This window comes from Mastigoproctus giganteus, chromosome 5, assembly GCF_048544385.1.
Source record: "Mastigoproctus giganteus isolate SK-2022 chromosome 5, ASM4854438v1, whole genome shotgun sequence".
In the NCBI taxonomy this organism is placed as follows: domain Eukaryota; kingdom Metazoa; phylum Arthropoda; class Arachnida; order Uropygi; family Thelyphonidae; genus Mastigoproctus; species Mastigoproctus giganteus.
This window is the reverse complement of record NC_143579.1, coordinates 176,394,945-176,420,996: the sequence shown is the minus strand read 5'-3', so window position 1 is coordinate 176,420,996 and position 26,052 is coordinate 176,394,945. Positions and strand designations below refer to the sequence as shown.

General features: G+C 36.4%; 1 protein-coding gene across 1 annotated transcript in view; it reads left to right on the top strand.

Moving 5' to 3' along the window:
• hob (bridge-like lipid transfer protein family member hobbit) overlaps nucleotides 1–19,897 on the top strand; it is a 916,854-nt gene extending 896,957 nt beyond the window's left edge. The window contains exons 49-50 of the mRNA XM_090374277.1: nucleotides 8,602–8,706; nucleotides 19,735–19,897. Coding sequence (XP_090230403.1) covers nucleotides 8,602–8,706; nucleotides 19,735–19,770 — 141 coding nt within the window. The 3' untranslated portion in view covers nucleotides 19,771–19,897. The remainder of the gene's footprint in view (nucleotides 1–8,601; nucleotides 8,707–19,734) is intronic.
• The last annotated feature ends 6,155 nt before the right edge of the window (nucleotides 19,898–26,052 follow it).

Sequence of the window (26,052 nt, the reverse complement as noted above, 5' to 3'; positions counted from 1 at the left end):
AGGCCATCCCAAAGCCAGGAACCCTCCAGCATGACAAACACTGAACTATGGCAGATCTTAACATGGTATAACAAGCAACACCTCCACAGCTATGTGTCATCCCACAAAAGCCAATCAGCTTCATCGACCCCACACTGGCAAACCACTGGGTCGACTCACTTCGGCACACCCATATCACGCATGCACTGTTCTTTGACATACTATAGAGCTCATTCACACCTCTGGATAAAGACAAGACTTATCAACAGCAGAGTGCACTGAGGAGAGCTTCCTCCTCCAGGAGTTCACACAGATAGAGGAGGAAACCTGCTGCGCACACACACACACACCAATGGAAACAGTGAAACGAGGGAAAGTGGAGTTGGCTTTCTGGTCCATAAAGAGATAAAGAAACAAAATTTTGGAATTCAAAAGAACATCACCAAGGGTGTCAAGACTACTACACAGGATTTCTAACAGGTACAAGCTAAAGATTATAATGATTTATGCACCAACATCAAGCAGTGATGATGAAGAAGTTAAAGAAATGTACACCGAAATTGAGAGTCTTCTAGATGACCAGAAAACCCACTACACTATCATTATGGGGACTTCAATGCTAAGGTTGGAAAGACACAAAATAGTGCAGAAAGGGGAACTAAAGGAAATTTTGGAATTGGTGAAAGAAACAAAAGAGGTGAAACACTTGTGGAATTTACAGAATCTCGAGGAATGTCAATAATGGACACTTTTTTCAAGAAAAGGATGAACAGAAAGTGGACATGGAAGAGTCCAGATGGATTAACAACTAATGAAATCGACTTCATCCTAACTAACAGAAGATATATCGTAAATGATATTGCCATCCTGAACAAGGTAAATGTTGGAAGTGATCACAGAATGGTAAGATGCACACGATATAGATGTAAGAAAAGAAAGGAAAAAACTAACTCGAGTAAATAATACGAAGCTCTTTGAAACAACAGAAGAGGAGGAAAAAGCAGTATGTACTGGAACTTAAGAACAAGTTTGAGCTTCTGCAGACTGTTAAGGACCAAAATATCGATGCTTTCTACAGCTTTCTGAAAGTGATAAAGTCCAAGAAACAATAGGTAAAAAGAAGAAAAAATTAGTCAAGAAACACTTGTCATGATGAACTGAAGACGACAAATAAAGAGCAAGATAAACATTGACAAGGATAAAATTGAGTATACTGAGTTATGCAAAACCATTAGAAAGAGACTCAGAGAGGACATAAGATTTAACACAAGAAAAGTAGAACAAGCATTAAGGGAAAACAGAGGACTTAAATCAGCAGCCATGATTAGTAATACAAAAAGACAAATGATACTGAAACTAAAGAATAGCGACAGTGTACTTATAAATAGCAGAAGACTACTATAGAGAATTATACAAGGAGTGAGGGAATGATGCCAGCAGTGGGGAGATGAATCACAAATTAGCAACACATACAACACACCCGATATCCTTCCTGATGAGGTAAAACGTGCATTGAAGAAAATGAAGAATCAGAAAGCCCCAAGGGAAGATGAAGTTACTGTAGAGATGTTAAAATTCGGAGGAAGCAACATCACACAGAAACTGGCAAGATTCTTCAAAAATGCATTAGAAAAGGCGTGACGCCTAAAGAGTGGAATAATGCAATCATAGTTTTGTTGCTTAAGAGAGGAGATAAATCACAAATTGGAAATTATAGACCAATTAGCTTGTTATCCCACATCTACAAGTTGTTCACAATGGTCATTACTGACAGATTAGAAAGAATACTTGATGAGAATCAACCGAAAGAGCAAGCTGGCTTTAGTACAGGATTCTCAACTATGGATCACCTTCACATAATATCACAGCTAATAGAGAAAGCAAATGAATATAAAATACCATTATGCCTGGCCTTTGTGGATTATGAAAATGTATTTGACTCCATAGAGCATAAAGCAATGTTTCGGGCACTGGAAAGACGAGGCATAGATACCTCATATAATATGATTTTGAAGAAAATATATGAGAGCACTACCTCCTTTATTAGACTAGACAAAGATAGCAAATTTAAAATTAAGAAAGAAGTTCAACAAGGAGTCACAATATCTCCGAAGTTGTTTGCTGCTGCCCTTGAGGAAGCTTTCAGAAGATTCAACTGGTCGCAGAAAGGAGTCAATGTGAATGGAGAGTACCTAAACCATTTACGATTTGCATATAACATTGTGATCATAAGCCACGATTCCAAAGAATTAGAGGAAAATCTTAATCAGGTATGCAGAGTTACTAAGGATTTCGGACTAAAGATAAATATGGCTAAAACAAAAGTATTGATGATAAGTATGTCACAGAAAGGGATATTAGCATTAGTTAAAGTCATATGATGCAAGAAAGCAAGCTTATACACATCAGCCAAAAAAAAAAAAAAAAACCTTCTCATTTCACCCATCCACTCGCTCCAAATGTTTATCTAGTTCTGCCTTGAATCTATTTAAGCTATCAACTTCTAGACCGACAGATGAAAGTTTGTTTCAGCAATCAACTGCACGCTGGCTAAAGGCAAACTTCCGCACATCTATCCTACAACTGTCTTTCCTCAGTTTGAATTAATGCCATTTCAGGCAATTATTCTCAGCAAGAGGAAGAATCCCATCATCTTTGAGCAGGCTCAAACCATTCAAGGCCTTATACAGTGCCCAAAACATTGCCTTATGCTGTGTGGAGTCAAACTCATTTTCATAATCCACAAAAGCATAATCCTTTGCTTTCTCCATTAACTGTGATATTACATGAAGGTGATCCATAGTTGAGAATCCTGTCCTAATGCCAGCTTGCTCTTTCGGTTGATTCTCATCAAATATTCTTTCTAATCTGGGACAATCAGATCACCCTACGGGTGCTTAGTCTCCAGACACTGTGATTTGCAAAAATTAAGCCTTTCTTTGTAAGAGCAATCCTTTGTTCCATTCACTAATGTTGTTGCCCTCCTTTGTACTCGTTCCAGCAGCTCTACATCCTTCTTAAAATGAGGCCTCCAGACCTGTATAGAGTACTCAAGGTGTGGCCTGACCATTGCCTTATACAAGGGTACAATCACCTCCTTATGCCTGCTTGGAAAATTCCTGTATATCATTGACAACACACCATGAGCTACTCTTGGAAACCGTCTGCACTGCTTAGAAAATTTCATATCTGACTGCACAATTACCCCAGGTCATTTTCTTTCTCTACCATTCTCAGTGTAGTACTCAACAGTTGATACATTACTCTGGGATTACTACTTCCCATATACTTTACATTTGCCAATGTTAAACTCTCAGCCCATCTGCTCAACTTTTCTAGATCCTGTTGCAGCAGTGTACTGTCATTAGTGTCATTAACAAACCCGCCGACTTTTATATTGTCTGAAAACTTAGACATTAAACCTGATATACCATCATCAGTATCATTAATAAATATAAAAAACAACAATGTACCCAACACTGAACCCTGGTGGACTCCACTAATAACATTATTTCACAAAAAGCAGTGTCCATTAATTACCATTCTCTGTCTTCTCCCACTCAACCATCCCTATATCCATAGCAGCAATTTGCCTCCAGTGCTACACTGCTCCAATTTGTGCAGCAGTCTTTCATGTACAACAGTATCAAAAGCCTTTCTAAGATCCGAATATATGATATCAAAATTATTCTTTGCATCCAGTTCCTTTGTGATCACATCATAGTATCCAATCAAATTGGTCAGCCAAGACTTCCCCTTAACAAACCTATGCTCTGTCCGAGCTATAAATGAAGTCTTGTCCAGATGATCATGCAGTGCTTCTTTAACCAGTGCCTCCATTAATTTCTCTGGAACAGAAGTCAGGAGTGTGCGTGCAGTCACACTGGTCAGGAGCATGAGTACAGTCGCACTGGTCAGGAGCGTGAATGCAGTTGCACAAGCTCTTTGAGTGAACCGGGGTTCAAGCCCGTGACTGCTAAATATGATTAACATTTGTATTGATTGATTTATTGTAAACTCCACTGACCTGGTGGTCATGCCAGAGTATAAACAAGAATTGGGGTCAATTCTCTGGATAAAGAAGGAAGTGAATTGTGCTACCTAAGTAAAGTGTTTCCAATTTAACCTATACAAAGCTGAAAGATGTGATTTTCATTGGGTTTCAGATAAAGAAACTCCTTAATTTTTTTTATTTGAAACAAAGCTACAGGCTATTGAAAAACAGATTAGTTAGTGACTGTTTCACATGATCAATGCCAGAATGCAAACTTGCAATTTTTGTGCCTTGATGCAACTGTGTGTCCATTCAATTGTGGTCAATAAATGAGGGCTGTAAAAGGAAAGGTACATGAAATGAACAACTTTTCCACAGTAGCACACTGATTGAACCATGGGTTATTTGCAATACAGCTGGGATTTTGCTTATCGTCAATCTGTGTTAGAGAGAAGTATAAAGGCTATATACTTTTTTCACGATTTCATATATTCTTTGCTTATGGTGAAGTTATTTTATCAAGTTTAGTATTTTCTACAAGAAGAAAAGGTAAAATATTTTGAAGAAAATGCTTGCTGAATTTTAATTGTTTTTTTATTTGTAAAATAATAAGAGGAGTTTACCTCAATATAGTACGTAGAATACTTCCGTATGATACTCTCCAGAAATTAAAACGAAAAAATCGACAACTTACATTAGAGTAAAATATAAATAATTAAATAATTAAAAACCAATTTAACACAATTCAAATCAATTTAACACAATTCAAATCAATTAAAAACAATTAAAAATCAATTTAACGCAATTAAAAAGAATCTAACGAAAATATTCAAGACGATTTTCCTTCCTGAAGCTGACAACGCTTTTCGACCATATGTCATGATCACAGGAATGAAAATTACCGAATAGGGTTGAACCTGAAACTTAAATAGTGATTATTTGTCTTTGCGCATGTGCGTAAAGGTCCACGCATTGGAAATCAAATAGGGCCGCCGAACATGTTCTGTTTACCAATTTGGTCAATCAATACAATAAAACGTTAACAATGTATTGAAAAAACGACTACATTACTATGGCCCAGTTAAAGGAATTGAAGGCCAGAACATACAATATTCCTTCGGTCAGGTAAAATTACACAAGACCGGATTTCCTATTCAACATATTGTTTCCTACAGGAACTCAGCATTTTCATCCTTAGCCACACATGTATATAACATTATAAAACCCTTTAGACAGGTAATACAATTTGGGATTAAGAACTACAATACATTATTTAATAATCTTAAAGACTGTAGACTTGGCGACAATGACAATTTATTCTCACTAGATGTTACCTCGTTATATACGAATGTAAACATTGAATACACATTAGATATTATTTGGGACATGTTAAATAAAAACTCGACACTGATTAATTATACGAAGCTACCTATTAAGGAATTTTTTAATTAATTAAACTGTTAGTTGAGGCCAACTACATCACCTTTCAAGACAAGGTGTACAAACAAATATTTGGATTACCAATGGGTTTGAGCCTGAGCGGCTTAATGTCAGAGATATATCTCTCAACGATTGAGCATATACATTTGACACCTTTTCGAACCCGTATCACATACTATGGGAGGTATTTAGACGATGTTCTAGTTATTACTGATAGTAGTACTATCCAAGATATTTTAGATTAGTTTAATAATATTCATTCAAGACTCAAATTTACATTGGAAAGGGAGGATACGGATACAAAGTCATTAAACTTTCTAAATTTCATGCTTACCCGGGACTCGAATAAAATACAATTTAGCATCTATCGAAAACCTACAAACACCAGTATGCTTCTACATTATAATAGCTATCACCCGTTCACCTACAAAAAATCGATTATCTTTAATCAATTTCTAAATGCCTATAAATATTCAACGACGGAATCTGCTTTGGACTCAGAAATACAAATATTAACTAGCAGGTTCTTAAATAGGGGTTATTCCATTGCCACAATAAACCGAATTAGGGTACAGGCTAAGGATAGGATACAAAATACTACACCAACAAACAATAGTAATATCAAAAATACTTTATTTCTGTCCCATATGTTGAAAAACAGCTTAATTGATTCTTTAAAGATACCGAGTTTAAAATTGTGGCCAGGCCAATACGGAAGTTACACACTATACTGAACAATCGCTCGGTTCTTTCCGCGTTCGCAACACAAATTAATGATCTGGTATACAACATTTCTTGCGGTGATTGCGACTCGTCTTACCAAGGTTCGACGCAATTTTCTCTTAATATTCGTGTAAATCAACATGAAGCCTCTGTTCGTGCTTCTCGTTCAGCAGCGTCAGAATTAGCCTTTCATGCCATTAACGAAAAACATACTTTTTTATTTAATGAGGCCAAAATACTTAATGTTCAACATAATTATACGCGACTATTAATTGCAGAAACCGTAGAAATTAAATTACATGAGAATTCTGTTAATGTTCAGCGACCATATTTGATCCCCGATGCATGGACCTTTACGTGCATGCGTGAAGACAAATAATCACTATTTAAGTTTCAGGTTCAACCCATTCGGTAATTTTAATTCCTGTGATCACGACATACGGTCGAAAAGCATTGTCAGCTTCAGGAAGGAAAATCGTTTTGAATATTTTCGTTAATTCTTTTTAATTGCATTAAATTGATTTTTAATTTTTTTAATTGATTTGAATTGTGTTAAATTGGTTTTTAATTATTTAATTATTTATATTTTACTCTAATGTAAGTTGTCGATTTTTTCATTTTAATTTCTGGAGAGTATCATACTGAAGTGTTCTACGTACTATATTGAGGTAAACTCCTCTTATTATTTTACAAATATTAATATCAACGTAGAACGTATTGAGTATTACAGCTCTGATTCATTCTATCTAATTGTTTTTTTATGAAAAACAAAACATCATCCTTAGTGTGTGCCTATTGAAAAATTTTGTGAAAAAAAGTGTTTTCCTATAAAATTTTACCTTAAAGGATTATTTTAATGGATCCACAGCCTGGGACATCAGGATTGAAAAGGAACAGGGATGGACAGTATGCCAAAACTGATGACATTGAATCAACTCTGTCATCTGATACCGAAATAGAATTCTGTTCAAATGACGTGGATTCTGATTATTGTTCAGATGTATCTCTTAATTTTAGAACATTATAAACAACAGATGCCGATGTTTCTTCAAGTAATGAATGATGATTAGAGTGATGATTCTTCTCAAATTAAATCCCTTCCATTTGCTAAAAAGTAGTGCCTAAAACCAGTACGTACCCCAGAGAATTTCCCCAAGGTACACAAAGGATCCTCACAAATGTAAACAGCTTCTAATGTGTTAAAGCCATTGTGCATAGATTTCTTGTAAAAAGGAAAGAATAATAATTATGAATAGCTGGTGTTAGCTTTAGTGCACCATTATAAGGTATAGGCTGTTGAGTTTTCCTTGAAAATCCATTTTCTTTATTCCCATCACAATTTTTTCCTTAAATTTGGGCAAGTGAAGCACTTACATCAGGATATATCCATGATGAAAAAGCAGTACCAAAGTTGCTGCGATACTAACATAATGGGAGATTACTGCTGGTTTCTTAAGAGGGGAAAGAAAAATGGACCATAAAAGACTCTCTAACTGGCAAACATTTCTAAGAAAATAGAATGTATGCAGTACATTATATGTTTCATTAAATTTTTTTAAAACGAATAAGACTCATTTTTAATATGTATATTTATTCATTTTTACTTATCCACACATAGTCCTTTGGTTTATTTTGTGTTATTCGAAACTGGTCGTTCATTAAGTTACTAAATTTTAAAGCTATGTTTCAATGGAGAGATATGGCAGAGACATAAATTTGGTATTTTTAGAATCAACAGATCAATTTCTTGAGGAATCTGCAAAACAGGACAGAACATCCGTTCTGTTTTGCCTGACAAATCTGCACGAACCAATGACATTAAAACATTATTGGCGCTGAAACAAATATCAGTAAAATTTTCTTTTCTAAAAAAAGATTTGAATGTATCATAAATTGATCTCCATAATAAAAATGAAGTCATTACAACTGAATTTTGTTTTTTAGTATTTCCCTATGAATAGGCACACTATAGCCCCAGCAGCTTATGTGCCATTAAACCTCCATAACACACACTCACACATTATCCATGACAGCATAATCAGTATAATAATATTGTCTACAACTCATTTGGAGAGTTTTAGGTTTGATTCTCATCACCAACTGGAAGAAGTTCTCTTCAGTCAGTCAAGGCTATAGTTGGCTGATCTCATGCAAAGGGAGTAGGTTTTTCTCCTGTGAATTATTCTAGATTTTTCAACCTTCACAACATAAAAATTGGCCCGTGAATACATAATCCTATAGACAAAATATACACAACACAGATATGAGTGACAAACTCCAGTGCCATTAAAATAATAATCTGATTTTTGTTTTAATACCAGTGTGCAACAGATGTGGGATGGGGTGTGATGAGGAAAGAGAAATAATTCCTCTGTTCTCATACGCTGAACAGATAACAGTAAAAATACTGTAAAATATATTGTATAAAATATGTTCCTATTACTTGATTTTTTCTTTCTCTTTAGGCCATCAAGCAGAAATTGTTAAAATCAAAATCTGGCAAAACCAGAGCTGGACACCCACAAGAAGAAGACAAAATAGAAGTGATACTTGGCACTAAAAAGCTCATGGTAAGCATTTGACAGAGAACCCCCCTCCTCTTTTTCATTTTAAACTGCTTACATGATGTGCATAGTTGAGGAGAATCCATTCATGAAATTAAAATGTTATACATTTTTCAGCCAGTAATTAAATAAAATCTAAAATAAAATTCTTTAGCCATATTTCATAGTATTATTATAGCAAACCATCATCTTTTGTAGTTTTTATAATCCACCATAAAATTTTGGAGTTATATAATTTTTCAGTCATTTACACCACATTGTCAACAAAAGTTTAGAAAGGAATAGCGAAAGCTTAAAAAGCGGTACTCACCTTGAAATTAATCTGCGATGGTTTACTTAGGAAGCGTGGTTAATGTTTAAGTTGAATTGTTGAATTGAAAATTAAAAGGGAGGGAAGTAGATAAAAGTTGACTGAGTTAAATAGGCGCAAGGAAATAGAAGTGTACACATCCAATCCTTGGTTGTCATCGAAATAAAGAGAAGAAGGAATGATTAAAAACTATGTAAGTGAATCCGATGAAGCCAATAGTCTTTACGAGGACTTTCGTTAGTTAGAGAACGTCTTCAGTTGGCAATGTGTGGGGAGAGAACGCGCGTGATATTTTAAGAATAAAAAATTATACTCTCGTGATGCCTTTTTTGACATGTGGGAACTTTAATCTCGAGAGGTTCCAAATTGGGGAAAGATTGAAGGGGAGTTTAGAATTTAGAATTTTGAGGTTAGAGTGGTGCTTGTACCATTCAATAACTAGGGCTTCATATTGGAGTATTCTGTAACTGGATTTTAGTTTAATGATTGAAATGGCAGAGTCGATGAGCGGGTTGTGGTTGTGAGTCTGGGCATGAGTTGTAAGTTCTGTGACAGATTGGTTGGACATGAGACTATGAAAATGGTAGTATGCACGGGTATTGGATGTTTTTGATGAGCCAAATTTAGTAGTGGTACTTCCGATATAACATGTGTTGCAGTTTGGTTGACAATTGATGAGGTATATAATATTATTAAGGTCGTTTGTAGGATATTTGTATGAGTCTTTATAGGTGCTGAAGAAGGATCCTAATTTGTTGTAGGTGGAAAAAACAAGGGAGATATCAGTGTTGTTAAATAGGCGTCGGAACTGTCCTGCTAGTTCATTGTGGTAAGGGAGGACTATGCGGATGTTTGTTTTATTTTTGTCTTTGGTTGGGGTGTTAGATTTAATTTTATTTTTAGCGTTAAGGATTGTATTTAAAATAAGTTGGTGGGGGTAACCTCTGGATATAAATTTGTCGGTGATATACTGTATTTCATTGTGAAGGTCAGTGGGTAAGGAACTGTACTTTAGTGCATTGTGAATTTGGTTATATAAGACTGCCTTTTTAGTGTTTAGAGGGTGATGAGAAGCAAAATGTAAGTATTTACCGGTGTTTGTATTTTTCCTGAAAATTTTCGTATTTAATTTTGTGCCTGTTATATAGATAGTAAGATTAAGGAAATTAATCTGATTATTTTGTCCAATTTCAAGGGTGAATTTAAGTCTATCGTGTACAGAGTTAAGTTTTATGAAGAGGTTATCAATAATGGATCTGTTGCCTATTACAAGAATGTCGTCGGCATAGCGCATGTATAGTTTTAGTTCAGGGGGAAAGGGGTGTAGAATTTGGCTTTCAATGGCGGCTAGGTAGATTTCAGATAATGGGGCTGAAATCCCTAGTCCCATTGGTAAGCCAAATATTTGTTGAAAGATTTTTTTGTTGAATCTAAAAAATCTTGCTTCTAATAGAAGGATGGTGAGTTCAAGGATATGGTCTATAGAAAGGGAGGTACGTTTTGTTAAGGTATCGTCTGTTTCTAAGAATTTGCGTAGGGCTTGTAAAGTAAATGGGATATGGACATTCGTGTAAAGAGAAGTAACGTCATAGGAAGCTAGGATGTCTGTATCGGATATTGTGATATTATTAATTTTTTGAAAAGCTTGATTGGTGTTATTGATCTTGAATGTGGAAAATTTAGTAAGGGGGGTTATGATTTTAACCAGGAAGGAGGATAAATTAGCGAAAGCTGAATTGCTGTATGATACAATTGGTCTTAAAGGGTGGTCAGCTTTGTGTAACTTGATAATCCCAAACATGTGGGGGAGGATGTTATTGCGAATTCCAATTTGCTGTAGTGTGGAAAGGTTGATTTCCTTATTTTGCCTGAGTTTCCTGAGAATTATATCGAGTTTATTTTTATTCTAACACCCCAACCAAAGACAAAAATAAAACAAACATCCGCATAGTCCTCCCTTACCACAATGAACTAGCAGGACAGTTCCGACGCCTATTTAACAACACTGATATCTCCCTTGTTTTTTCCACCTACAACAAATTAGGATCCTTCTTCAGCACCTATAAAGACTCATACAAATATCCTACAAACGACCTTAATAATATTATATACCTCATCAATTGTCAACCAAACTGCAACACATGTTATATCGGAAGTACCACTACTAAATTTGGCTCATCAAAAACATCCAATACCCGTGCATACTACCATTTTCATAGTCTCATGTCCAACCAATCTGTCACAGAACTTACAACTCATGCCCAGACTCACAACCACAACCCGCTCATCGACTCTGCCATTTCAATCATTAAACTAAAATCCAGTTACAGAATACTCCAATATGAAGCCCTAGTTATTGAATGGTACAAGCACCACTCTAACCTCAAAATTCTAAATTCTAAACTCCCCTTCAATCTTTCCCCAATTTGGAACCTCTCGAGATTAAAGTTCCCACATGTCAAAAAAGGCATCACGAGAGTATAATTTTTTATTCTTAAAATATCACGCGCGTTCTCTCCCCACACATTGCCAACTGAAGACGTTCTCTAACTAACGAAAGTCCTCGTAAAGACTATTGGCTTCATCGGATTCACTTACATAGTTTTTAATCATTCCTTCTTCTCTTTATTTCGATGACAACCAAGGATTGGATGTGTACACTTCTATTTCCTTGCGCCTATTTAACTCAGTCAACTTTTATCTACTTCCCTCCCTTTTAATTTTCAATTCAACAATTCAACTTAAACATTAACCACGCTTCCTAAGTAAACCATCGCAGATTAATTTCAAGGTGAGTACCGCTTTTTAAGCTTTCGCTATTCCTTTCTAGTCCATTAACACGGTACTTGAAGATTTCTAAAAATTTCGTATCAACAAAAGTTTAATAAATATAATGAAAGGGATGACAGATGTAATCACATTTCATTCCATTTTTTTATACGTTAATCATTCCACATGGAAACATCCTGCTTTAAAAATTAAAGCAGGACTTCTCTCAGCCCGGACCCCAAGCATTTCAATGGCCAAGTGAACCTTGTGTGTGAATAGAACATTTTTCCTTTTCTGAAAGTTATATATTCCAATTTTAAAGTAGCCCTACTTAGTTAAAAACACAAAGAAGAGAGCCCAGAAAATGGAAAGTAACTTTTTCTTTAATTTCATTTCATTTTACTAACTGTACAAACCCCCTGCACTTGGCCAATAAGCAATACTGCTCCGGCATTCCCATGACACAGCCAGAAACTTGGAAGATAAAAACGACACCAGGGCCGAAAGTCATAACCACGTACTGTGACGTATTTCCATCACTGGAGTCTTGATGTTAATGTCTTGCAAAATATACAAACCTGATTTTAACAGCTCTAGTACCAAATGATTAAGAATAAGTGTTCCATGTAAACAGAATTGTCCATCATTCCTGATATTCCACTGACTATTGGATCAGCCACTGAACAAACTGTCACCTAATTAATTGGAAGGAGGAGTCTATTGTTCATCATTGTGCACTAATGAATTGATTGAGACTACACTATTGTATCACGTTTCAATCATTCAGAAATGCTATAATTCAGAATTATTGAAATAGCTCGATGCCAAAAGCATAAACAATTCTAGTTATGTCTGCAATTCTGCCCAGACACAATAGATGGGAGTATATAATGAGAGACTTGTCAATCAGTTCGGCCCTGGAGAGATTGTGCAGGACTAATGGGCAGAATTTTTCTCACCATGGTCTGTGCTTGTTAACATGAGAGACTGCTCCTACAGGGATGGGATACATTTAAATAGAAAGGGTGCAAGAATATTTGCTGATGCTATCGAGGCAGTGTTAGGTGGATTGGAAAACTGCTAGCTTTAGGTGATTCACAGACTAATAGATTAACAGTAACCGCAGGCAGAGGTGAAGGTAATGCTTGCACTGCTTCTGTTTTAATGATCAACAGCCTGGAAAGGAAATTGCTGGGGATTTCCAGGACTGCTGGGTGTTATCATGGAACAAGCAAATACATGGGCTGTGTTAAGGTAACTAAGAGTAAGAACAGGTGCATGTATACTTGCATTACACCAATGCTGAGAGTTTAGTAAATAAATTTGATATGCTGGTCAAGACATCAAAGGCAGATATTTTTTGGATATCAAACACATGGTGTCACACAGATATAAGCAGTGCAGAATTTGAATTTGGGGAGTACAATGTGTACAGAAAGGACAGACATGATAAGAAGGGAGGAGTGGTTATGCTGTTAGTTAAGAAACACACAAAATCTAAGACAGTGCATCCAGCTGACATGGGTTTATAGTGAAATGTTGAGTCAGTTTGGTGTGACATTAGCAGTGTAAAAGCAAAATTGAGAGTAGGAGTGTGTTATAAGCCTAATGACTCTGATAAGTACAATGAAAAACTACAGAGAAATAGGGCCAGTAAATCAGATTGTCTTGTAATGGGGGATTTTACCTTCCCAGGTATTGACTGGAACTTGTGGATTGGTCACTCGCACACTACCATGTGGATTTATTGTATGATTGTAATCTATAGCAGCATGTTCGAGAGGCAACCAGATGGAGTAATACTCTTGATCTGATTATCAGCAGTGATTCTTTATGCATTAATAATCTGCAGATAAAAAAGGAACCGCTAGGTGGCAATGATCACAGTTTACTGATGTGCGATTTACTTTTAAAAAAAAAAGTGTTTAACTTGGTGTATTATAGCCTTAGATGCTAATGCACCATAAAATCCTAAAACAATCAACCAACTTAAAGTTGTAACTGCCATCAGGAGTAAGGGGGCGGGGTTTGCTTTCGTAAAGGTGACTATGGTGGTCTCAGACAGTTTTTGAATTCTATACTGTGTGACCAACTGATGATGTTGCCAGCAGCAAATTCTAACTGGGAAATGTTCAAGGAAGTAGCCTTGGAAGCTACTACGCTTTTAATACCAACTAAGAAATACTGTTCAAGCTTTAGGCCTAAATTGATGGCTGATGAACTAATGAGATTCGTGGCAAAGAAGACTGGTAGATATAAGCTAGTCCATAATCAAGTCACAAAGGAAGTTAGGCAATCAAAGGCAGATTATAAGAAATCTTTGGCAAAAGATGCAAAAAACACCCAGTAAAGGCTTCTTTATTTATGTAAACTGTAGAAGAAAGGGGATGAATCAGATTAGTCCACTTGACATCAACAGTTTGATTGTTGATGAACCTGCTGAAGTATCTGACAAACTGAATCAGTGTTTTGCATCTACATTCACACATGAGGAAATCTGTAGGGGAGGTGGAGGCCAGAAGATTTATCAAACTCTGGCAAGGTTTAATCTCGTCCTCTATCTAAACCAAGGTTTAGATAGAGGACGAGATTTTAAAGTGGAGTGTGGAATAAAGGATTCCATTCCTACAAGAATAATTGCCGACCGGGCTAGCCAGGTGGGTAAATTGCCTGCCTGGCAACCCAAAGGTCGCAGGTTCGAATCCCGCCTCGGGCTTGGATCAGAGTAAAATGCAAAAACTTTGGGAGGTTCATTATGGCCACCGAAGCTGATGTGCCAACAACTAACAAAAAAAAAAAAAAAAAAAACAACAATAATTTCACTGATGTGATATGAGCAAACGTTGACATCAGAAGAAAAGAAATCTTACAGGTCATCCCATTTTGCATTCTTGTAATGCCAAACAACACGAGGTTGGGAATAGCCGTGAGATAAAGGCTCCATTGGAGAAGAGACAATCACCAAGTTGTGATCTGAAGTGCATAAAGGACCTCTCACTTCGACCGTGTACTTAGAAGGGTTGTTTGTGAGAAAAAGATCAAGCGTGTTGGCTGTATGATTAGGATTGTCCGGTATTCTTGTAGATAAATGAACAGTCTGTGCAAGGTCATTAGTAATTGCAAAAGCCTCAGCATCTCGACCAGCTGGGTCGGTATGACTAGAAAACGGAAGCCAGCTGGAGTTGTGAACGTTAAAATCACCAAGGAAAATTACCTCACTGTTAGGAAAGTTGGACTGGACAAAGTCAAGTTGCATAGAGAGGAAGTCAACGAGCTCCAAGTGGTTAGTGGAGTTGGGAGAACGGTAGAGACAACAGATGAATTTGACACAATGAGGTAGAGAGATTTTAAGCCAGAGAAGATCATAAAGAGGAGATTTCAAATTACCAAGTCTCAGACAGGGAATACCGGAATGGTCGGGTTAGATATTAAGTTTTGTGGGCAGTGCAGACATTCTGCAAGAGTAGCTCATGGTGTCTTATCAGTGATATACAAGAATTTTGCTAGCAGGGAATAAGGAGGTGATTATCCCCTTGTATAAGGCAATGGTCAGGCCACACCTTGAGTACTGTATACAGGTCTGGAGGTCTCATTTTAGGAAAAATGTAGAGCTGCTGGAACGAGTACAGAGAAGGGCAACGAGATTAGTGAGTGGCACAAAGGGTTGCTGTTACCAAGAAAGGCTTAAGTTCTGCTAATTGCAGTGTCTGGAGAGTAGGCATCTGTGAGTGATCTAATTGAGATGTTATAAGGCCATGAATGGTTTGAGCAAGCTCAATGCTGATGGGATTCTTCCTCTTGCTCAGATTATTCACCAGAGGGGACATAAATGTTAAGGGCAAGTTGCCACAATTGATAAAAGGATGGTTGAGTGGGAGAAAACAGATGTGATAATCAATGGACACTGCTTTTCGTAAGTTCAAGGCAGAACTAGACAAATATTTGGAGTCAATGGATGGATGAAATGGGAAGGGTGGATTTTTGGTTTGGCTGATGCTATATAAGCTCACTTTCTTGCAACATACACCTCTACTAATGTTAATGCTAATTATACACAAATCATCAAGAAATCTTGAAGTACGAGGGAGGAGTATTAAAAAGTTTATACCCTTAGCTAGAAATAATAGCCCTAGAAATGTGAAACTTCACAGGAACTTTAATCCTTTTCTATGTATTATCCAAGTATTGTAACACCATTCTCCTATCTGTGGATCAGCTGTTTAATGCCTTGATCATAGAAGTCCACACTTTTTCACTCAAGTAAAAACTAGAATAGGCATAAACAGATATTTTGAAAGTCATAAATAAGCGACAAGCGGCATTATAAGTTGTCATTGGGAGATTAGTGTACCTATTATCTTGCAATCCCCGCTGTCTTCACACCTACCGCTCAAAACAAAAAAAAGAAGAGACCAAATGTTTAGTTTGTTTTAGTGCGTCGCGTCAATTGTTGTGTTCCATTGCAGCACAAAAGGACAAATTTTGTTTCATTATTTATGTCAGGGATGTCAGAATTTTTTTTATAGTAATTATTTTTTTTTGTTTAGAAATTACAAAAATGATGGGTAAACACAAGAGTTGCGTTTTCAGTTAAACAAAAACTTGAAATTATTAAAAAGTTTGAAAACAATGCATCTGTTAAATCTCTAATGAACCATTATAATGTTGGTGACCGAATCATACGCAACATCATAAAGAATAAAGAGAAGCTATTAGATTTAAAATCAACATCACAAAAAATAAATGGAAGCATTGTATTGGACATGCAAGTAGTGCTTGGTAAGTTTTTTCGTTTTTTATTTATCGTCATATTTTTTACGTAGGTTGCTGAACATTTTTCAATACAGTAAGTCCCCGACTTATGCAACTATGGTTTTACGTAAATTTTTTTTTCACTCAATTATTTTTATTTTTTTTTTTTTAGGATTGTAAAATTTAAAACAAACAAAAATCAATAACGACGATCACGGCATGCACAAATTGCACAAGTGAGATACGGAGTACAAGCAAAAAAATAGGAAAGAGAAGATTCTTACAATTTATTTATGGTTTTTTTTTTTTTATATCTATATGACTGAAGATTTCAGTGAAGGGGACACATTTCACCATAATAACGTAAAAACCCACAAAATTCCAGCTATCGGTATTATCGCAAATGCAATAAAATCGAGTTTACTACCCGTTTATAATTAGATGCACGAACAGAAAAGCCCAGTAATCCGGAAGGTGCAAATTGTTTAATGGCAGTGACCTCCAGAAATGTGCTTTAGTAAAATGTGAGTCCGCGTGAGGTGATAATAGGGTTCCCCCTTAACCTTGTGAAGTTCTTTTCAGAAAATTTCATTTTGACCGTTATCATGGTGCCGACTAAGAGAATAAGTGACAGCGCTACTAGTAAATCTATCAACAAAAGGAAAGCAATCAATTTGGATCAGAAAATTAAACTAATAAGTATGTATGAAAATGATCAAACATTAACAAGTATCGTGCAGAATTCAGATTTGTCAATAATAATACAGTAGCAATATGTTATTAGTCATTCCCGAGTTATGTAAAACTCGACGAAGTAAGAAGTCCTGGAACGTATCTCTTACGTATGTGAGGGACTTTTGTATTTTTGGATTATCCAAGATTTGTTTTTTATCATCGATCCCGGAAAATCGAGAGTCTGCTGTAATTCATTTTTATTGTATTTTACAAAAGTATCGGTCTGCTGTGGATTGGAAATAAAAGAAACTGGTCCTTCACCACAGATAATTTGAGAAGCACTAGTCTAAAAAATAATATCTGTGTCTTCTCCGCATTTCTATCAACGTGCCTACTGCCATCTTAATGTCTAGTTACCCACTATCATCACTCCAAGAGCGCTTGTGCCAGTCGACCTGAAAACTTCTGGAGGTAAGGAAATAACAAACAGGAACCCACAAGTAATTCCTGCACAGGGCCCTGCAAGTAATGCTTGAACAGGGCTCGCCAAATTTTGGGGCCAGCTCTTCTTGGTAGATTTACTAGTATTGCTGTCATTTATTCTTAGTCGGCACCATAATAACAGTCAAAATTAAATTTTCTGTAAAGAACTTCAGAGGGTTAAGGTGGCAACACACTATTATCACCTCACGCAAACTCACATGCTCACATTTTGCTAAAATACATTTCTGGAGGTCACTACCATAAAACAGTAAAAACAGTTGCAGTTTCCAGTTTATTGGGCTTTTCTGTTAGTGCAATTCATTATAAACAGGTAGTAAACTCGATTATATTGCATTTGCGATAATACCAAAAGCTGGAATTCTGTGAATTTTTGCGTTATTATGGTGAAATGTGTGCCCCTTCACTGAAATCTTTAGTCATATAAAAAAAAAACATAAATAAATTTTCAGAATATTCTCTTCATTCCTATTTTTTAAGCTAGCTTCTAACTCTTGTTACTCCATATCTCACTTTTGCAATTTGTGCGTGCCGTGTTTGTCGTTATTGATTGCTATTTTTTTTTTTTTTTTTTTGTTTACTGTTTTAATTTTTACAATCCTAAAAAAAGAAGAAAAAATTGAGTGAAAAAAAATTTAGTTATGTAAATTTTTTTAATATATTAAATATATTTTTAATATATTAAATTTTTTTTGTATATTAAAAGATGAAGCACTTTTAACCTATGTGAGATCTAAATATATGTTTTATTTCCAGTTGGAAGTCATATGTACCTACTGCTTCATTTGTAATTTCCCTTGCTGCTTCATTAAAAAGAACAGAATTACCAAATATTTAGAGTATGTCAAACCTTTGGCTATTCTATTGAATGTTTATTCACATAACCATTCAAAATGAGCTTCTTCGGGAATCTACATTAATTGCCATAGGTTTGACATTATGACATCTAATTTCCATCTCTATGTAATTTTCAAATGGAAATAAAGAGATATTTAGATCTAACATAAGGTTAAAAGTGTTTCAGTCATCTTTTAATAAACTTAGCAATGACTGTGCCTTCAGTGAACAAAGATCCATAGAAACCAATATTGAAAAGGGCATACTATACCACACTCAACTTGTTGAAAATGGAAGGGATTGTAAATAACAAAGGTTTGACATTATGTAAAACCTTTGTTATTTACATTCAAACGTTTGACAATTCAAAAACCTTTGACCATTGTAATCTGATCAACATTGGTTATTATAAGGATGTTTCTAAATCCTAATAATGAACATTTTGTTTATTCACATACCATTTAAAATGAGAATGTTCAAAATCACTAAATACATGTTTGCCACTTTCATTTTGAGATAACTATACCTGGTAATTGTATTTATATTCACGTTTTTTTGTGAGAGAGAAGGTGAGGACAGACATCACATTCTTTTCTTAGGAAGGGTCTGTTTGTTTTGGCTTTGTCCATTACATTAAGCAAGCACATGGGTGGGTATCTATAGGCAGTTATGTTCTTTCTGCTAACTGGAGAGGCAGTCCAGTTCTTCATATGGCTTTACTAAATGTTAAACAGTATTTTTTTGCTGTGAGTTACATAATCCAAGTTTTTAGTACTGTGATCACAGAATTTCCATTTTTGTAGTACTTTTTCTCAATTGAAACTTTCTTCTCATTATGTAAGCCACCATGATGTTTAGGATTTAAATGACACAATTCCAAAGTTGTAAACATAAACTCCAAATATGTAAACAGAATTGTTCTAAATTTTGTTATGAGATGGCAGGCATTATAAAATTATTTGATTTGATGAATAAAAATCCACCTTATATATTAAGCAAAGAGTCAAACTGGCTGATAAAAATAGAGTTGAATTTATAACTAACTGACTTTTGCAGCCTTTTACCAAGGAGTATTTTTATTTCTTCGTATCACCATTTGCATAAATAACTTATTTTCTTTATTATTAACTGTATATTATTTTCAAATTTTTCCATTAAATTAATTGGGTTGTTTGTTTCCAATTTTATAGGGTGGATACAAAAAAACCCATTTTAGCCATTCCTGAAAGAAAACTCATTTTCTGATTAATTGTGTTATTCAACAGATGTGTTTGAGAAGCAAGAGACAAGTATTTCGGAGCCCATAATTTTTTAAAAATTATATTTGCTTTACAAGCAGCAATCATTAACCAGCAGTACACATTTCTAGATAAAAAATTTAAGCATAAATTTTTTATCCAGAAATAGAAATTCACATTAATAAAAATTTACATTAATTAATTTATCTTTATTGGGATCATGCAGCATTATATTTTGTATATGATTACTGTGTGTAATACATTTAAAATATAGTATGTGCGATAACTTATTATGATGTAATGATTTATTTAAAGTATATAAAAGAAAGATGTATCTAACTGATTTTGTATATATATAAATAAATGTATAAATGCATGTAAGTATGTATATATTAACTGATTGAAAATTAAAAAAACAAATGTTTTTAAATTTTTCTGTGAAATTTAGTTTCATTAAAATACAATTACCACCTGACACAAAGTTAATTGAAGAACACACTTCAATGCATAAAATATTAGCACAGTGAAAGCTTTGCTATGCAGCATACATGAGGATTAGAGCATTTTGATTATCTAAATGTTCCAATTATCTGAGCATCCCATCAAGCTGAGAAAAACCAATTGATAACAATAGTAAAACAAAAAGTATGGATATGACCATTGTAAAACTATATTGTAGCCATCAAAAAGTAAGTATAGGATAAATAGAAACGAGTACAATTTACTCTTATTTTATTAAAAACTTACCACTTGGTGGCTTACAACCAACTTTAGTTTTTGTATTTTTCTAAATTATCATTAAATTGATATGGCATTTAAAAAATCTCCCATATGTTATAATGATGTGTGTCTTTCTATACTACATATGAGGTATGGCAAAAAATTCTGGTCTGGTGCAATAAAAAAAACAAAGTGAAGGAGCTCAAAAATGATTTTATTTTTATTCAATTACCTGATTCAGTACACTTATTACACCATTAAAATTTCTGAAAATAGTCATCGAAGGTGTACGAAGCTATGGTATTCAGTTCAGCAGTTATGAATTTCTTTATGTCCTCAACATCCTGAAATCTCTTCTTTGAGGACAGTTTTCACCTTGGGAAAGTGGCAGAAGTCCACTGGTGATAGCTTTGGAGAATAGGGTGGATGGTTGATCTGTACGATGCCATACTTTATCAGAAATTTCTCTCAAAATTGTAGCCTCACCCAGGAAATGCACTTCAGTAGTCTTTGAAGCACCTGCATATAGAATACAGCAGTGATTCTCTCCCCTTCAAGTGTACATTCCCTGTGAATCACACTGTTTGTTGAAAAACACGATCAACATCATATTGATCTTGGACTTTTGTAAACAAGACTGAAACACCAACTCTCATCTCCAGTGACAATACGGTCGAGGAAATTAGGGTTGTCGTGAGAAGTCTGGATGAAACCTTCACATAATGGCATTCTTCATTGCTTTTCCTCATTTATGACACTGTACAGCACAGACCCTCCTTTTTCCTAAATTTTCATGCAGAATCTGACAGATCATCTCCTTATTCATATCCAACTCATCAGCCATCATTGAAAGGATCAACCGACGATCTCTTGCAACTATTTCCCGAACTTTTACAACTCTATGCTCACATCAAGAAGTTAATGGATGCCGACTTCTTGAGTTATCACGAACATCCTCCGACTTTGAACCACTTATACAACTTAACATTTCATCACCATAAACAGTTTTTAACACCATGTTTCTGTTGCAGAATTGCCCGATTCACATATTCTTTTACAATATATGTGAATCAGATTGCAAATAAAGAAGTTGACAAAGTTGCAAATGAAATCAATAATATTGTACATTGATGTAATTATAAAGTTTTACATTTTTTTTTTTTTTTTTGGTATTGTGGACAATAACAACAGCCACATGTAGAATTGAAATGCCTATGCACTTGGAAATATTAAAAGATATGGACGATTATAATGGGGGATTTTAATTTCCCAGATATTGACTGGAATTTGTATGTTGGTCACTCATACACTAGCAAGGCTTTTGTGGATTTATTGGATGATTGTTTTCTACATCAGCATGTTCGGGAGGCAACTAGAGGGAGTAATATACTTGATCTAATTATCAGTAGTGATTTTTTATGCATTAAGAATCTACAGATAAAGGAACCACTAGGTGGCAGTGATCACAGTGTACTGAAGTGGGATTTACTCAAAGAGGTAACCACCAATCAGTGGTAAAAGGAAGGGTTATTGCTTTCTTAAAGGCGACTATGATGGTCTGAGACAGTATTTAAATTCTATACAGTGGGACCAACTGATGATGTTACCAACAGCAAATTCAAAATGGGAAGCATTCAAAGAACTTATCTTGGAAGCTACTAGGCTTTACATACCAACTAAGAAATATTGTTCATGGTTTAGGCCTAAATGGAAGTCAGATGAACTAATGAGACACATGGCAGAGAAGAAAAATGCATGGAATACATATAAATTAACACGTGACACAGAAGCCTATGATAGATATAAGCTGGTCTGTTACCAAGGAGGTTAGGCAGGCAAAGGCAGATTAGGAGAAATCTTTGGCAAAGGATGCAAAGAAAAACAGCAAAGAGTTCTCTTATGTAAACTCTAGAAAGAAGGGGATGAATCAGATTGGTCCACTTGATATCGAGGGTTCAACTGTTGATGATCCTGCTCAGGTAGCTAACAAACTAAATGAATATTTTGCATCGACATTCACACATGAGGAGTTATTCAGCGAGGGGAATGCCAGAGGTGTATTCAGCTTTGGCAGTAAGCTAGATAATCTTGTAATAACTGAGAGTAAAGTGGAGAAGAAATTGTTGAAGATAAACACAAGAAAGGCACCTGGGGTGGATGGGATCTATCCAGTTATATTAAAGGAGGCAGCAAAGTAAGTAAGCAAACCCTTAGCCATAATTATGAGAGCTTCCTTGGACTCAAGGTACCCATAGACTGGAGATGTGCAAATATGACCCCAATTCACAAAGGAGGATCAAAGGCTGACACAATTAATTATAGACCTATGAGTTTAACTTCTGTTCCAGGAAAATTAATGGAGGCACAGGTTAAAGAAGCACTGCAGGATCATCTAGACAAGACTTCAGTTATAGCTCGGACACGGCATGGTTTTGTTAAAGGGAAGTCTTGCCTGACCAATTTGATTGGATACTATGATGCAGTCACAAAAGAGCTGGATGCAGGGAATAACTTTGATATTATATACTTGGATCTTAGAAAGGCTTTTGATACTGTTGCACATGGATGACTGCTGCACAAATTGGAGCAGTGTGGCATTGGAGGCAAATTGCTGCTATGGATGAAGGGGTGGTTGAGGGGGGAGAAGTCAGAGAGTGGTAATCAATGGACACTGACCATCGTGGACTAATGTTATTAGTGGAGTCCCTCAGGGTTCAGTGTTGGATCCATTATTGTTTTCTGTATTTATAAATAATATTGATGATGGTATATCAAGCTTAATGTCCAAGTTTGCAGACGATACAAAGGTTGGCAGGGTTGTTAAGGGCACTACTGACGCTATGCTGCTGCAACAGGATCTGGAAAGGTTGAGCAGATGGGCTGAGAGGTGGCAAATGAAGTTTAACATTGACAAATGTAAAGTACTACATATGGGAAACAGCAACCCCAGAGCAACGTATCAACTCTGTGGTACTACACTGACAGTGGTAGAGAATGAAAAGGACCTGGGGGTAATTGTGCAGGTAGATATGAAGTTCTCTGAGCAGTGCAGACGGGCTGCAAGAGTAGCTCATGGCATCATATCAAAGATATACAGGAATTTTTCTAGCAGGGATAAGGAGGTGATTATTCCTTTGTATAAGGCAACGGTTAGGCCACACCTTGAGTACTGTATACATGTCTGGAGGCCTCATTTCAAGAAGGATGTAGAGCTGCTGGAACGAGTACAGAGAAGGGCAACAAGATTAGTGAATGGAGCAAAGGGTTGCTCTTACGAAGAAAGGCTTAAATTTTGCAAATTACAGTACAGTGTCTGGAGACTAGGCACCGGCGAGGTGATCTGATAGAGGTGTATAAAGCCTTGAATGGTTTGAACATGCTCAATGCTGATGGGATTCTGCCTCTTGCTCAGAATAATCACCTGAGAGGGCATAAATTCAAATTGAGGAAAGACAGATGTAGGATATATGTGCGGAAATTTGCCTTCAGCCAGCGGGTAGTTGGTTGGTGGAACAGACTTCCATCTCTTGGTGTGGAAGTTGATAGCCTAAATAAATTTATGGCGCAGCCGGACAGGTATTTCGAACGAACGGTTCGGTGAAGTGGAAGTGTTGGTTTTTTTTTTTTTGGCTGATGCTGCATAAGCTTGCTTTCTTGTATCATATGCCTCTACTAATGCTAATCGATTGGATGCACTTCCTTAGAATTTGTGTTTCTTAACCAACAGCATAACCCCTCCTCCCTTCCTCTCCTGTCTATCCTTTCTGTACGGGGCGCCTCCGTAGCCAGGTGGGAAGGAGCAGCAGTGCGTAGCACACGCTTCTTGATTAGACCGGGGTTCAAGCCCGTCACCACCAAATACGGAGCATGCGGAAAGGTCAGGGAATGACCACCGCACCGGAGCAATATGGCCTTAGTTGCTAATGCTCTTAAAAAAAAAAACCAAACCAAATAACCAAACCTTTCTGTACACATAGTACTCCCCAAATTCCAATTCTGCACTGCTTATGTCTGTGTTACACCACGTCTCTGATATCCCAACAATATCTGCCTTTGATGTCTTGACTAGCACTTCAAGCTCGTCAAATTTATTAACTATACTCCTAGCATTGGTGTACATGCAAGTATGTTGTTATTTGGTTTTTCGGAGCATTAGCAACAAAGGCCATATTGCTCCGGGATATGCGGTGGTCATTCCCTGACCTTTCCGTATCTGGTGGTGATGAGCTCGAACCCTGGTCTAATCAGACCAGGCTGAAAAAAATTCTACCCCTTGGGTCTTTCACAATCTCTCCAGGGCCGAATTGATCGACAAGGCTCTCATCGTATCTTCCTCCTATCGTGTCTGGGCAGAATTGCAGACTTTCTCATTCAACCCTAAGTTGCGACTTTTTTTCAACATTGACCTGTACTTGTTGAGTAAATCTGCAGATCTCTTACTCTTAATGTCAATTGTTCCATTCTGTACAACAATATCACCTTTTCTGCCCTTAAGAGATATCATCTCTTGCATAGAATATTCCCAGTCTCCCTGACAATAGAGTCACCAACTATAACTAGTTCCTTCAGGTCCAACGCATTCTGCCTTGGAGATTGCCTCTGTGTTGTCTGATGCACAGGAGTGAGCTCTGCCGTTGAGCCGAGAGCTTGATGGGCCTCTCATATTAATTTCTTCGAAGGCATTTACTCTACACCCCAAGCTCTCATAGACGCCCATCAGAACGCTGAGTCAGCACCTAATTTATTGACACTCTAGCACACACACAGCATTCCTTCTTGGCTAGATCATGTATCGTCTTAGGAAGTTCAGAAACATGGAAGACTATTGTACAAATTGGAGCAGAATGGTATTAAGGGTAAGTTGCTACAATGGATAAAAGGATGGTTAAGTGGGAGAATACAGAGGGTGGTAATCAATGGGTGCTGCTCTTCTTGGACTAATGTTATTAGTGGAGTCCCACAGGGTTCGGTGTTGGGTCCACTGTTGTTTTGTATATTTATCAATGATATTGATGAAGGTATATCAGGCTTAGTGTCGAAGTTTGCAGATGACACAAAGGTTGGCAGGGTTGTTAATGACAGTAATGGCAGTGTGCTAGTGCAACAGGATCTAGATAATTTCGGCAGATGGGCTAAGAAGTGGCAACTGAAGTTTAACCTTGACAAATGCAAAGTACTGCATATGGGTAGAAGTAACCCCAGAGAAACGTACCAACTGTGTGGTACTACACTTAAGGTGGTAGAAAATGAAAAAGACCTGGGAGTAATTGTGCAGGCAGATATGAAGTTTTCTGAGCAATGCAGACAGGCTGCCAGGGCAGGTCATGGGGTTTTGTCAATGATATATAGGAATTTTGCTAGCAGGGAAAAGGAGGTGATTATCCCTCTTTATAAGGCAATGGTCAGGCCACGCCTTGAGTACTGCGTACAGGTCTGGAGGCCTCATTTTAGGAAGGATGTAGATTTAATTGAGCGTGTACAGAGAAGGGCAACAAGATTGGTGAGGGGAATGAAGGGATCCTCTTATCAAGAGAGGCTTAAGTTCTGCAA